The sequence below is a fragment of the Peromyscus californicus genome, unplaced genomic scaffold (assembly GCF_007827085.1).
Source record: "Peromyscus californicus insignis strain IS unplaced genomic scaffold, ASM782708v3 Scaffold_12__1_contigs__length_115047231, whole genome shotgun sequence".
NCBI classification, from domain to species: domain Eukaryota; kingdom Metazoa; phylum Chordata; class Mammalia; order Rodentia; family Cricetidae; genus Peromyscus; species Peromyscus californicus.
The window spans coordinates 86,706,351-86,721,423 of NW_026294413.1; the positions used below are offsets into that span (position 1 = coordinate 86,706,351).

The 15,073-nt window shown below is 51.6% G+C and overlaps 1 protein-coding gene across 2 annotated transcripts in view; it reads left to right on the forward strand.

The window, feature by feature from the left end:
• Positions 1 to 12,961, forward strand: part of Prkcd (protein kinase C delta) — a 32,366-nt gene extending 19,405 nt beyond the window's left edge. For both annotated transcript variants that reach the window (XM_052733749.1, XM_052733748.1), the window contains exons 4-18: positions 531 to 591; positions 764 to 926; positions 1,020 to 1,051; positions 2,133 to 2,218; positions 2,405 to 2,534; positions 3,398 to 3,498; positions 4,652 to 4,748; positions 5,015 to 5,115; positions 5,225 to 5,398; positions 5,602 to 5,693; positions 6,233 to 6,295; positions 7,843 to 7,981; positions 8,088 to 8,276; positions 8,748 to 8,876; positions 12,328 to 12,961. In XM_052733749.1, the coding sequence (XP_052589709.1) occupies positions 531 to 591; positions 764 to 926; positions 1,020 to 1,051; positions 2,133 to 2,218; positions 2,405 to 2,534; positions 3,398 to 3,498; positions 4,652 to 4,748; positions 5,015 to 5,115; positions 5,225 to 5,398; positions 5,602 to 5,693; positions 6,233 to 6,295; positions 7,843 to 7,981; positions 8,088 to 8,276; positions 8,748 to 8,876; positions 12,328 to 12,486 (1,716 nt within the window). In that variant the 3' untranslated portion in view covers positions 12,487 to 12,961. The remainder of the gene's footprint in view (positions 1 to 530; positions 592 to 763; positions 927 to 1,019; positions 1,052 to 2,132; positions 2,219 to 2,404; positions 2,535 to 3,397; positions 3,499 to 4,651; positions 4,749 to 5,014; positions 5,116 to 5,224; positions 5,399 to 5,601; positions 5,694 to 6,232; positions 6,296 to 7,842; positions 7,982 to 8,087; positions 8,277 to 8,747; positions 8,877 to 12,327) is intronic.
• The last annotated feature ends 2,112 nt before the right edge of the window (positions 12,962 to 15,073 follow it).

Consider the following 15,073-nt stretch of genomic DNA (forward strand, 5'->3'; position numbering starts at 1 on the left):
CTTCAGTGAGGAATGAAGGCACCCAGATGGAAGAGAGGGTGTGACACAGGGCTGCTCAGACTCTCAGCCAGTTAGGCAGGGACACAGGAGCCCCCTGGCCATATGCTCTTCCTGAGAAAATGCCACTGGGTCTGGGTCCTGGAATAGAGGCTTGGGCCCTTCCCTCTAGATGATCTGGGCTAGTGAAGAACCTGTCCCAGAGTACACAGTGTGTGTGTTTCAGGGATGGTGGTGTGGTGTCTGAATGTGCATGGGGGGTGGGGTGGGGAGTTTCCCTTCACACTGCTGCTGGGCCACAGGGCCTAGCAGGGTGTGGGCTGAATCCTTTCACTTCCCCAAATGTAATAATACCCTGGGTGCAGAGTTGGGCGGGGCTTGGGCGGGGCCCTGCCCACCCTGGGCAGGCAGGTGTCTGGCCAGGCTATAGGGCTCCCCCCTTGGCCTTGGGGGAGAGCCATGGGGCGGGTTCTGAGTCTCACCAGGGTCAGGCCCGCCCTCACGGATTTAACATCTCCCTCCCACCCCTGCAGCTGGACCTGCAGCCTCAGGCCAAGGTGCTGATGTCTGTGCAGTATTTCCTGGAGGATGGGGGTAAGACTCCCCACCGGGGCAGGGGCAAGCTTGTTTGCCAGATCAGGGGCAGAGCTTGCACTGGTGCCTAAGGAAGCAACTCCCATGGGATTATGTTGGGACCATCTTGGGAGATTTGCAGGGGGAGCGTCCTTCATGGACCCTGGGGCTGACTTCACCCTGTGGCTCATAGATTGCAAACAGTCTATGCGTAGCGAGGAGGAGGCCAAGTTCCCAACCATGAACCGCCGTGGAGCCATTAAACAGGCCAAAATCCACTACATCAAGAACCATGAGTTCATCGCCACCTTCTTTGGGCAGCCCACCTTCTGTTCTGTGTGCAAAGAGTTTGTCTGGTGAGGGCTGGTGACACCTGCTGGGGGTGGCATGGGAAGGAAGGGACTGAACTGAAGTGTCCTCACTCACTCTGCTGGGGCATTGCCTTCCAGGGGCCTCAACAAGCAAGGCTACAAGTGCCGGCGTGAGTCTTTCCTCTATTCAACGCGTGCGTGAGTGTGCTTACACATGCCATTGTTTGCATCCCTGGGTCTGGATGTCACGTCTGGACGAGAGCCCTGTGTACATGCGTGTGTGTGCTCAAGTCAGTGCCGGGCTGGCTTGTTGCAGCTTGTCAAAGCCAGTTCTGTGTGTTCCTTCCCAACTCTGTGCAGGTTCTCAGATTGTTGCCAAAAATAGGCTGTCGTAGAGATTTACACGGAAACCAGCCATGGGGAGACACACACACACACACACACACACACACACACACACACACACACACACACACTGTCTCTGCCCTCAGGGGTGGGTGTGAGATCTTCACTAGCACTCCCCTGACTTGGTGTGCTTGTGTGTGCAAGTATCTCTGATGCACAGGTGTGAGCGTACCTTTCACCCTGACATGCAGTGTGGAGCAGACTCTGCAGACTGCAGGAGTGAGCCAGCAGAAGCTGTCCTATCATTTGCTCACTACAAGGTCAAGTTCCTTAGCACTGGCCCAGTGCCTCTGTTTCCTTGTCCATTCACATAAAGTGTGAAGGCCACTGGGGTAAAATATGTACGCTGTGTTTTAAGGGCTGAGCAGGTAGTGAGCATTCAGTCTAAGAAGCCTATTGTCATGATTGTGCAAGCTTTGTATGTGTTTACAGGTGTCTTTGTACTGGGGCGTGTCATGTTGTGTCCGTGTGAAACAGAGCTTACTTAGCAGCTATTAGCTGACTTGGAATACAGAAATGGGAAAGAGAGGCTCTCCGGCCCCCGTACAGCCTCCCTTCTGCCCACCCCCCACCCCACCCCGGGAGTTCCTGACCTTCTCTATTTTCCACAGCCCTTTAGATTGGCCCATCTCTTGCCCGTCCTTTCCAGGCCCCTTCTGGAAGGGCTGGCAGGAGGAGGAAGAAATAAAGCCCTGGGCTGAGGCCTGTGCAGGGTGAGGGTGTGGGCGGCCAGCGAGAAGGCTGGCTTTGTGCAGAGGGCTGTCCTTGGCCAGCAGTGCCAGCTCAGACTCTGCCTCTCTTGGTGCCTCCCCCTCCCTGTCCTGGGCCTGCGCCCCTTCCTTCAAGAATGCAACGCCGCCATCCACAAGAAATGCATTGACAAGATCATCGGCCGCTGCACGGGCACTGCGGCCAACAGCCGGGACACCATCGTGAGCTGGGCCCCCGGGGTCTGGGGACTGGGCAGGCGGGGGGCTGTGGGGGCCCCAGACTCTCCTTTCCTTCTTCGGCCTTTGCGATTCCCAGACCTCGGGGGACCCTGTTAAGGATCTGACACCGCACGGGGTTGGGGGAGAACTGGCCTGTGACCCCTGACCTGTAATACCCGTTCCCTCTAGTTCCAGAAGGAACGCTTCAACATTGACATGCCTCACCGGTTCAAGGTTTACAACTACATGAGCCCCACCTTCTGTGACCACTGCGGCAGCTTGCTCTGGGGACTGGTGAAGCAGGGCTTGAAGTGTGAAGGTGTGTGCTACCCAGATCCCAGCTGCCCCCGACCTCCTGAGCCCCGCACCCACCGTGATGCCGCACCTCTTTCCCTAAGACTTCAAAGGACTCTCATCTGTCTACCCTTCACTTGGGGGGACCCCTCATTTATGGGGAACCCCTTCTCACTGGCCTTCCTGACTTATGAGACCCTTTGAGCTGCATCCTCAAGTGTGCCGCTGGGGATCACTGAGGAGCAAGTGACTGGAAATACTTAACCAAGGCTTGTACACACTAGTCGGCCCTGCTCCCAAGCCTCCCTTATCACAGGCTTCCCTTCAGGGGAGTCTCAAGGCCTGAGGAAAGCTACCTATCTTGCTTGTCCCAGATGTTAAAGGGGTTATAACTAGCTACCATTCTCCCTCCCTCCTCCTCCCCTCCCCCTCCCCCTCCCTCCCTGTCCCCCTTCCCCTCTTCTTCTCTTGCTCTCTTTTCTCTCCCTCCCTGCCTCCCTCCCTCCCCTTCTTTCTTCCCATCTCCCTCTCCTCTCTTTCTCTCTCTTTCTTTCTTTGACCTCGGCCTCACACTGTAGCCCAGGCTGACCTGGAACTGTGTGGCTCAGGCTGGCCTCAAATGCAGAGCAGTCTTGCTGCCTCGGCTTCCCAGTTGCTGGGATTATGGGTGTGAGTTACTGCCTCCAGATACTTTCTTTTTCTGTACTTAAACCACGACATACTTGAAATGCTCGTGGTGGCTTCAGATGCCCTCACCCCTGGAAGCTCAACAGTCCAAAAGTTCTCTCCTCCCCCTCCCTCCCCCTCCCTCCCTCTCTCCCTCCCTCCCTCCCCCTCCCTGCCCATTTCTGAGACCTAACACTGGCGGTCCACTTGTGCCTCTTGCAGACTGTGGCATGAATGTGCACCACAAATGCCGGGAGAAGGTGGCCAACCTGTGTGGCATCAACCAGAAGCTCTTGGCTGAGGCCTTGAACCAAGTGACCCAGGTAAGCAGGGGCAGTGGGATCTGGACATAGGACGGTGCAAGCAGAGGGTATCAGGGCTCACAGAATGCCCGGGGAGCCCTGAGATGGGTGAGGCTTCTGCAAGGTCATTGAGGAATTTAAGTGGTGCAGAGGTAGCCTTGTAATCTTGGGAAATTCATCGTTCAGGCAGTTCTGAGGGGAGATGGTGACTGCAGAGCTGAGCATTGGGACATTTTGAATAAGGACAGAATCTGATATATGTGCAATGTGTGGTATATTGTATGGTATATATGATATATGTAGTGTGGGTGTTATGTGTGTGAGAGATGAGTGAGTGTATATGTGTATGTGGTATTTATTTGGTATGTAGCATGTGTGTCCAGAGTATGTTATCTATGGGTAGGTGGTATATAGAGTATGTGGTATGCACATATGTATGCTGTATGTGCATAGTCTAGGTTTGTTTACATGGTGTATGTGTGTGGTTGTATGTATGCAGTATGTGATATGTAGAGGTGGGTGGTACATGGCATGTGGAGTGTATGTTGTATATACATGTCTGCATAATACATGTACATGCATGATACATATGATATGTGTAGGTGTATATGGTATGTAAATGTGCAGTGTGTATGTGTTGGGTGTATAAGAAAGGGGTTCTCATGGTCTGTGTGTATTTACATATGACTGGAACTTAAGGGATAATAAAACTATAGAGTAAACTTCTAAAGCCAGAAATGAAGTTAGTGGCTGGCAAGATGTTTCAGTGGGTAAAGGCACTTTCCACACAACTAGACAGCCTGAGTTCCTTTCACAGAACCTACAGAACAGGAGAGAAGCATCCCACAAGCTGTCCTGTGGTATATGCATGTGTGCACATGTGTGCATACACATACACACAAATAAATGTAAAAAACTGTTAGAAAAAAGAAATGGGATTAAACAATTTATTAAATGCTTAGGAAGGTATGGTTCAGTTTACTAAATTTCTGTGCCTATAATCTGTGCCTTTCAGATCGCAGGGCCAGGGGAAGGAAGGAATGTGGGTGGCCTGGGAGTCCTAGGCTCTGCCCCTCTGACACCGTTGGAATTGAGAGGGGATATTGTGGTGGGGGTACTTTTCCTGGCCTAGGCGTTCTAACCATTTGGCTTCCTTCTTTTGCTCTTTCTCTAGAGATCTTTACGGAAGCTGGATTCAGGATCACCAGAAAATGTTGGAATATACCAGGGATTCGAGAAGAAGACAGGAGTCTCTAAGGAAGACGCCCCAGGTGAAGTTGGGCCAAATATCCCCTTTAAAGCTCCTATTCCCCAACAGAGCAAAGAAAAGGGCGGGTCTTCCTTGAGGAGTGAGTCCTGGGTTGAGGCACTGAGCCCCTTTCTCTCTGACCCCTTCCCCAGCCCACCCTTGGGACTCCAGTAAGTCTTTCTGTCTAGTAAGTTCAGGGAAGAGGTAGCACCATGGGGAGTGAGCCCCTTCTCTCCTCTCCTGTGCCCTGGGAAGGAGGAGTCATGTCTCTCTCTCTCTCTCCAACAGACAACAATGGGACCTACGGCAAGATCTGGGAGGGGAGCACCCGGTGCAACATCAATAACTTCACCTTCCACAAAGTGCTGGGCAAAGGCAGCTTTGGCAAGGTGAGAGAGAGCAGCATGAGGACCAGGGCTCAGGGGGTTCCTGTTGCACACCAGAGGCTGGGTGCTGGCGACCTGCAGGGCCTTTGCTCAATATCCTGCCCGTTGGTAGGTACTGCTTGCAGAGCTCAAGGGCAAAGACCAGTACTTCGCAGTCAAGTGCCTGAAGAAGGACGTGGTGTTGATCGATGATGATGTGGAATGCACCATGGTGGAAAAGCGGGTGCTGGCGCTCGCCTGGGAGAACCCCTTTCTCACCCACCTCATCTGTACCTTCCAGACCAAGGTTTCTGGCCTTCCCCATCATTGCCCGTGCCCCGACCTGATTATCCCTCACAGTGGGGCTGTGTCTGTTACAGTCACACCTCCTAAGTTGTCACCTTCACCCCAGGTCCTGTGTCCTCTACTTCCTTTTGGGGCTCCGTGATCTTTTGCAGGGGTACCTTCAACTTGTCCCTTTACCTCTGCTCACCTCCTGTCCCACTCCAGGACCACCTGTTCTTCGTGATGGAGTTCCTCAATGGGGGTGACCTGATGTACCACATTCAGGACAAAGGCCGCTTCGAACTCTACCGGGCTATGTATGTGAGGGCCCTTTGTCAGGAGAGGGACTTTGGCTGAGTGTACTGCCACTCTGCCCTTTATCCTCCCTTCCCTCCCCAGGAAAAGCTTGAGTCAGGACAGAGCTTGCCCTAGGGAGACTCGGGACACTGTGTGGGAAGCAGGCTCTGGCTCTGGGGCTGGCACAGGTACTCTAGGTCCTTGTCGTCTCTTTGGGCGCCAGCCAGAACAGCAGAATGGATAGTGCCCTGCACTACATGGACCGTGGGGTGTGACCCCTAGACGACAGTAGTAATGTCTTCAAGTGTTTGTATACCCCTAAATTAGCGGCATGTGTTTGCACACTTGTGTCAACAGAAATGCCCTCCTACAACACACCGTTGGCTTATTTAGCTTTCCCTTCAAATTCGCTGCCTAGGCTTCCAGCCCCCACTTACCTGATTAAAAAACGTGCTTGGTTTGGTCCATGGTGTTGGTAGAGTTGTTTATAGCATTTCCTGTCCCGGGGCAAGGTGATGGGACTGGTGGGCAAAATCCTGGAACATTGTTTCTTGCTCAGGTTTTATGCGGCTGAGATCATCTGTGGGCTCCAGTTTCTACACAGCAAAGGCATCATTTACAGGTATTGGCGGTACTGGGGCCCCTGGGACTTCTGAGAAGGGTGGTTGGTGCCTAGTCTGGTCACAATTCCGGCTTAGAGTGAGTAAGTGGCTGAGTATTTGCCTAACCCCCAACTCGGTGTGAGAATTTTCCTGCTGCTCCTGCACCAGCCCCAGGAGCTGGGAGCTCACTGCCCATACTCAGTGCTGTTGGAAGGGAGGCAGCCCTGGCAGGTACAGTGACTCCCTACGTTATGCTCATTATTCTCACTCCAAAGCCCCCAACCGAGCAATCTAAGACTTCACCAATATGAACTGGCTTCTTAAGTCTTCATCCAATACATTATGCTCTACCCTATGGTGGAATGCCATACACTCACCAGAAGGGCTGAAGCTGCACTCTGTATCTTGATGTGGGATGATATGAAACTATTTCTCAAGCTGGAACTAACCGGTGGAGCCAAGTTGTGATTTTACACCTCTGTAATCCCAGCACTCTCGAGGCAGAGACAGACAGATCTCTGTTTGAGGCCATCCTGGGCTACATAGGACATCCAGAGCTACACAGTCAGACCTTGTCTCAAACAAAAAATAATTAAAAATCATCGTGGGCTGCATATTGGGACCCTATCTCATAAAAGAAAAGAAAATCAACCAAACCAAGCCATGTGACAGTGTGTATCAAATACTGGTGTTGCAGTGTTCTGGGGTGGAGTGGGGAGCTGGAGAGACAGCAGTTTAGAGCACCTGCTGCTCTTGCAGGGTTGGTTTTTGTTTTTTGTTTTTTCAAGACAAGGTTTCTCAGTGTTGTTTTGGTGCCTGTCCTGGATCTCGCTCAGTAGACCAGGCTGGCCTCGAACTCACAGAGATCCGCCTGCCTCTGCCTCCCGAGTGCTGAGATTAAAGGTGTGTGACACCGCCGCCCAGCTAGGGTTGGGTTCTTAGCATCCACATCCAGTGGCTCACAACTGCTTATAGTTCTAGTTCCAGGGATTTGACGCCCTCTTCTGGCCTCTGTGAGCACCTACACTTGTGCACTTACCCACCCACAGACGCACATATATAATGTGTAAATAAAAAAATAATGATAAGTAAAACTCAGGAGTGAGAGACATATTCCAATTTGCGGTCCATGCCTAGCATCACTGGAGGCTGTCCGGTGGTTGAAGCAGAGATGATCCTTATACTGTTTGTACATTCTATTATGTATTCCCATTCAGGTGACCAATGAGGGAAACCAACATGGTCCCTGCCCTTGTTGAGTTAGATAAACCTGAGCTGGGTAGAAGCGGGATGGGATATATCTGCCAGCTGGTGAGGTGACAAGGGGCAAGTGATGTCACTCGGGGCTTCGGGGAGTAGGGTATTGTGTGTCCCACATTTAGCACAGTGGGTGGCGGCCAGAAGGCACTTGGGTTTAGCATCCTGAGCTTCTTCCCTTTCTCCTCTGTGTTCTCTTGTGCTCCAAGGGAAAGTTGTGGGCTTGCAGGGCTGAAGCCCAGCATGTGGCAGCAAGGCTGGGGGGATTAGAACGGGCGCCCAGGGCTATTCTGTCCTTTCCTCTCTTCAGGGACCTCAAGCTGGACAATGTGATGCTGGACCGGGATGGCCACATCAAGATAGCCGATTTTGGGATGTGCAAAGAGAATATATTTGGAGAGAACCAGGCCAGCACCTTCTGCGGCACCCCTGACTACATCGCCCCTGAGGTGAATACATGTCTCTCACTCAGCTATGCCCTTGGCCTTGTTAGGGTAGAGCCAGGGGGCTTCCTGAAGAAGCCTGGTGCCCTACCCTCACCACTGTTGCCCCCAGATCCTGAAGGGCCTGAAGTACACATTCTCTGTGGACTGGTGGTCCTTTGGGGTCCTCCTCTATGAGATGCTCATTGGCCAGTCACCCTTCCATGGCGATGATGAGGATGAACTCTTTGAGTCCATCCAAGTGGACACACCACACTATCCCCGCTGGATCACCAAAGAGTCCAAGGACATTATGGAAAAGGTGAGCCTGGCTGTGCCTTGGGGTTTCAGGGGGACCTGTCTCTGGAATAGGGCCTCCCTGGGGCTCCATGCCTGAGATATCCCAAGCCTTGGTCTGTCCCTGTTTCTAGGCATTCCTTTCTGAGTCCCCTGTCTGGAATCAACAGGGTGTGGTGACTAAGAGGTCAGGAGACAGACAGACCTGAGGCCAAGTCCTGGCTCTGTCTGTGACTAGTCGGTGACCTTGGGTGGGTCACTTAACCTCCCTCTCCTTATCTTCAAACTGCCTCAGAGTTGATAGAAGCACATAGAAACCAGTAACCCTCAGCACCCCAGCTGACAGTGGGTGTCGGTAAAACACAGAGCTTACCCTCGGCCCCCGAGCTCCTGGGCTGAGTCTGTCCAGCCTTGCGACCCTTGGGCTGTTCACAGTTTGCAAAAACTCCAGTTTCCCATGGCCTTGAGTCCTGACCGAGGCCCCTGTGGATTGCAGCTGTTCGAGAGGGAGCCGGTCAAGAGGCTGGGGATGACAGGAAACATCAGGATTCACCCCTTTTTCAAGACCATCAACTGGGCGCTGCTGGAGAAGCGGAAGGTGGAGCCGCCCTTCAAGCCTAAAGTGGTATGTCACCCCACCCCCGTTCTAAGCCGGGTCCCTCCCTTGCTCTGCCCCCTTCCTGCATCAATCCCACACTCGCCCCCTTTCCCTTTTCCAACAAGCCTGCTTCCTGTTCTCCACGGCATGCTGTACCAAGCCCTTACATTCTCATAATCTCCTCAGTCCAGCTCCAGCAGTCTCACAGACAGTCGGCACTGGGGATTCAGTTCATGGTCAAGCATTTAACCTCGTATGTACAAAGCCGTGGGTTTGATCTTAGTACCACCAAGTAAGAAGCAGAAGCTGAAACAGGCCTGATAGAGCATACCTGTAATCCCAATACTTGGGAGGCAGAAGCAGGAGAGTAACCATAAGTTTGAGGCCAGCCTAGTCTTCATAGTCGTTTTTCAGCTGGCTCGGGCTGCGTCGTGGAACCCTGTTTCAGAACAACAACAGAGAGGTGGTGTAGTGGTGGGGAGGCACCTGGTGCTCGGGTAGGAGAGCCTTGTAAGTGCAGGTCAGCCGGGGCTGCATAGTGAGACCCTGTCCAAGAGAGAAGGACAGAGACAGGACCTCACTGTGGTGTTCAGTCTGACTCAGAACTTGGGACTGCAGCTGTCCTCTTCCAGGTGCACCCCACCATGCCTGCTGCCAGCCATCTTGTAACGAAATTCTTCAGTACTCTGTGTTCTGGGAACTATGTTTTGACCACCAGAGTTAGGACTTCACCTCCATGCTCCATCTGTCTAATCATCAATCACATCCATTTTCCAATCGATATTGGACATGCCAAGTCCTTGTTGGGTGCACTGTATTGGGCTTTGGTGAAGTAAGAAAAAGCCCCAGAGCTAGAGGAGCCCAGACAAGACGTTTGCACACTGGGGACAATCTGTGACAGAAGACAGCAGTGTGGGAGATATCACAGGGCACACATCTATGGGTTGCTTTTGAGAGGGTCTGTCAGTAGGAGCCTGGGATGCAGGGAACAGAGTGGTCTGAAAGGCTGCCTGGAAGAACTGCTGGGTGTGTAGGGCTTGGGATGTCAGACCAGGCAGAGGGCAGCTAGAGGGTATTCCTGGTAAGTGAACAATGCTTGCATCAAGGCCCCAGATCCTCAGAGGCCACTGGGACTGGTTGAGATAAGAAGCGGATTGCATCACTGGGAACTTGCAGGGTGTGATGATGTACACGTGTAATCCTAACACTCAGATGGACACAGGAGGTCCTCAACTTCAAGCCCAGGATACACAGCATGATCCTGTCTTTTAAGAGAGAAGTTAGGACACTGTGTCTCTTTTGTGATCACAGCTTCTTCTCTGCCTTCCTCTCGATTGCTCTCTGTCCTCTGCTGGGACATACTGTTCCCACTGGGCAGTCTCTGTGACATGCCCCACATTTGTGCTTTGAGACAGCAGGGCACTTTCCCTTGTGGAGCTCCTGTTCACAGGCTCCCTGAGCAGGGTGACAAGCTGACCCAGCTGTAAGAGCAGCACATGGCTCTTGCTACTGAGAGAAATTTCTCCTGCACACACCAGTCAGGTGTGATGCCCCACTGGGGGCAGGACAGGGCGGGCATAGTGAACAGGGCAGTGGGCTCTCAGCCCCAAGAATGGGCCTACCAGGAAGTAAGCCCAAGGGCTCTGGTATAGCCAGCTCAGTGGCAGAGTGCTCACCTAGCATGTCAGTGCCCTCCCCAAATAAAGGTAAAAAAAAAAAAAAAACAAAGCCAGGCATGGTAGCACGTAACTGTAATCCCAGCCCTTGGGAGGTGGAGGCAGGAAAATCATGGGTTCAAGGCCAACCTCAGTTGCATGAGACTTTGTCTTGAAAGAACAAAAACAAAATAAAACCAGGTTCCAATCTTTCACCCATCAAACCTCTGGCCACAGAGCAAGGCCTAATGTCTCTGAGCCTGTTTTTCTACAAATAGAATAGTAACATTTCTCTCTAGGACTGTGGGGTGGGGTCAGATGAAGGAAGGAAGTAAACCCAGGGCTCCTCTAATCCACCGGTTTTCAAAAGAAGCCAGAAATCTGGATTTCCATGTTAAAAATGTTGCTTCTGATTCTATCCAAACCCGGCACTGGGGGCTCGGCATGTAGCCAGTTGTGAAGCACTTGCTTCACACACACACACACACACACACACACACACACACACACACACACACACACACACACACATACACACACACACACACATACACACACACGGGGCCCTGGATGTGAGTCCCAACAATTTGCCAAACAAACCAGTGCTAGCTGAATGATCGAGCCCTCTAGCTCAGTTTGTCCCAAGGGTCACCAGAGACCTGTTACTATCTTGTCCAGGCCTTAGGGGCAGTGAATTAGGAACTTTTCTTTTTTGGGTTTTTCGAGACAGGGTTTCTCTGTGTAGCTTTGCGCCTTTCTCACTTGGTAGCCCAGGCTGGCCTCGAACTCACAGAGATCCGCCTGGTTCTGCCTCCCGAGTGCTGGGATTAAAGGCGTGCGCCATCACCGCCCGGCAGGAACTTTTCTTATAGACAGACTGAGAATAAGTATTTCGAGCTTTGCAGGCCAGGCAGTCTCAATGCAGCCATAATTCGTATGTCAACAATGAGTGTGGTTGTATAGTCATAAAACTTGATTTGTGGGCACAGAAATTTGCATTTGACCTCATTTTCATATGACATTGGATATCCTTTTAATTGTTTTTTTTTTTTTGTTTTTTTTTTTTTTTTTTTTTTGCCTCCCAACCATTAAAAATCACAGGGGCTAGAGCTGGAAGTGGTGGTGCTTGGCAGATGATGCCAGCGCTTGGGAGGCTGAGGCAGGAGGATCATGAATTTGTAGACAGCCTGGGCTACATGAGACTTTGTTTCAAAAATACTAAAACCAGGGGCTGGAGAGATGGCTTAGCGGTTAAGAGCACTGGCTGTTCTTCCAGAGGTCCTGAGTTCAATTCCCAGCAACCATATGGTGGCTCACAACCATCTGTAATGAGATCTGGTGCCCTCTTCTGGCCTGCAAGCATAAATGCAGGCAGAACACTGTATACATAATAAATAAGTAAATAAAACAAACAAACAAACAAACAAACAAACAAAAAAAGAAAACAAAAAAAAAATACTAAAACCAAAACCAAAACTAGCTAAACAAAAATAGCAAAAGCTATTCTTAGCTTCTAGGCCCCATTAAAAACAGAGCAGGAGACATGTGGCCGATAGGCTGTAGTTCATGCCCCTGTTCTGGACCATGTCCCCTGTCCTTACTAATCCAGTGCTCCCCACCTGCCTTCCTCATCCCTTGAGGAAATAGCATTCCCCTATGGTGGGACTGCCTTTAGGTGACCAGTGACATCATCTTTCCCGATTGAGTGGACTGCCCTGGCTTGCCCCACCAGGACCTCGAGGCCTGGGTGCCTGTCATGCCTTTGAAAGACCTTGGAGATACCCCGACAGTCGCACTCACCCTCTGCTGCCTTCCTCTCACAGAAATCCCCTGCAGACTACAGCAACTTTGACCAAGAGTTCCTGAGTGAGAAACCCCGCCTTTCGTACAGTGACAAGAACCTCATCGACTCTATGGACCAGGCAGCCTTCCAAGGCTTCTCCTTTGTAAATCCCAAGTTTGAGCAACTCCTGGACAAGTGAGCTCCCAGACCTGCTTTACACGCCAGCAGAGCAGGCCAGTCTGCCCTGGTTCGCATCCGCATGCATGCCCATGGACAACAGCGGGTGACTGGGTGATTTCTGCTGCTGCCCCTGCACCCTCAGAGGGTTCGGCTCTTGTTGGCTGGGCTCACAGTACTTCCTCTGTGAACTGTTTGTGAATTTCCTTTCCCTTTGCCATCCGAGGGAAACTGTAAATCCTGTGTTTCATTACTTGAATGTAGTTATTGAAATATATATTATATATATGCACATATATATAATAGGCTGTATATATTGCTCAGTATAGAAAGCATGTAGGAGACTGGTAATGTGTTGACCTTTTTTAAAAAAAACATGTACACATATATATGTATGTGTATGTATATATATGTGACCAAAAGAAAAAAAAAAGCACAAGCTGTCTGAACTACAAGGTTCTTTTATGTGTGTCTAAATAAACACTGAATGGTACCAACCTGGCTGTGGGGACTTTTATGTCCCAGGAAGCTGGTAGCAGGTGCTCCTGCCACTGTTGACTGTAGTCACAGACCCCTGCGTCTTCATGCAAATGTGTTTGTATTTAGGGGTTTCCCTTTGCTCCAGGGCCCTGGGACTGCAGGAACCCCAGATGTCTCTATGGGGTGATGGTAGGAGGTGAGACCGGCTATAATCTGTCGCTGGGCAGAGAAGGTCAGCCCAGAAATTGAGAGAAGTGGAAAGCCAGGCCTAAAAGCTTTAGCAGAGGCTTAGGCCCAGGAGTGTGTCTCAGGGATGGAGCGCTTGCTTAGCATGCATAAAACTCTGGGTTCCATCTCCCACTCGATCAGTGTGCGCGACACACGCGCGCACGCGCGCGCGCGCACACACACACACACACACACAGATGGTAAATGTAAAAAGGGCACGTGGGATGTAGTTCAGTTGGTAGAGCACTTGCCTAACATGCATGGAGCCCCGCCCCCAGCACTGTATAGACCTGACATTTGGGAGGTAGAAGCAGGAAGATCAGGACTTCAGGTTTATTCTTAGCCACGCAGTGAGTTTCAAGGCCAGCCTGGGCTATAAGAAACCCTGTCTTAAAAATAATAATTTTAAAAAGATTTAGAGGCTGGCCCCAGATTAAGCAGAAGACAAAGAAAGGAAAAAGCCTTTAAGCATATCTGGATTCAAATCCCAAATCAAAGTAGCTTTCCAACAAATGTCATGTCCCTTGATTGTTTTGAGCATCAACGCCCTCATCTGTGAAATGGAGACAGGCAAGGAGGTGACAGCTGTAACTGCATGTCTTGTTTTGTTTTTATGAGACAGGGTCTCTCGAGCTTGCTATGTAGCCCAGGCTGGCCTTGAACTCAGAGAGCCGCCTGCCTCTGCCTCCTGAGTGCTGGGATTAAAGATGTGTGCCCCCATGCCAGGCTGTAACTGCACATCTTACTGCTTATCTTCATTCTTTTTTCATTCTTTTTTTTTTTTTTTTTTTTTTTTTTGGTTTTTCGAGACAGGGTTTCTCTGTGTAGTTTTGGTGCCTGACCTGGATCTCACTCTGTAGACCAGGTTGGCCTCGAACTCATAGAGATCCACCTGCCTCTGCCTCCCAAGTGCTGGGATTAAAGGCGTGCGCCACCACTGCCCGGCGTGCTTATCTTTATTCTTGAGAGATGAGTCAGCGTCTAAGTTCTAGAATTATTCCACAAGAGTCCTTGCCTACCTGGAGGAGAGGGGAGGGGCAGGTGGGAGAGAAAATGCCTAGCTCCTGGATGGTGTGGCCAGGCATGCTCCAGTGTGCTGACCTCACTGCCTGCCCAGTCAAGGAGCCTGGCTCCAAGACACAGCACCTGGCAGCTGCCTGTGAGCCAGCGTGGCCTTGGTATGCAGTCACTGGCGGGGCTGTCTTCATGGCCTCTATGCCCCCATTCTACAAGCTTCCTTTGTCCCCTCCCTCCCTCCTGCCTGCCTCTGGGGCACAGGTCTCAGACAGGGCTCTCCCTTGGGCCCCTCTGGTCCAGCCCCTAGGGCCCAGCTGGCTCTTTGTCCTGGAGGTGGCTGAGGCAGTCCTAGCCTCTGATTGGCTGGTCCAGTAGCCATGCTGCTGACTGCCAGCAGTTCATTCTTCTGGGCTGAGGTACAAATTTCCACAGCCTGGGAAGGCAGGATGGACTGGAACCGACCCAAGGAGAGCTGTAAGGATGGAAGTGGAGTTTGCCCTCTCCATCCTCAAGAAGCACTCCTGTCTCCCACTGTACCTGTGCCGCGCTAGCCTGGACATGGGAGCAGTGACACTCATCCCGCTTAGGCTCACAGACAATGTGACGTGGGGTGTGCTGGAGAACCCCGGGGTAATGGAAGTCCAGAGGAGGTCCCTAGGGTCCCCAGTCTCCTGCTTCTGCTACGACGTGCAAAGGTCCCCAGAACCCCCATGAGGCCATGGGCAATGGCCATAGCACAGAAGTAGTGGTGTTTACCTTTAGGGCCATCCTGGCACTCTAAGTCAGAGCCTTGTACACAGCACTTCATGCAAAGATGGGGTTCCTCCTCTGTGGAAGGGAGGGCTGAGTGGTTTATCAACTTCGGGCAGTGAGGCGTGGCTGGA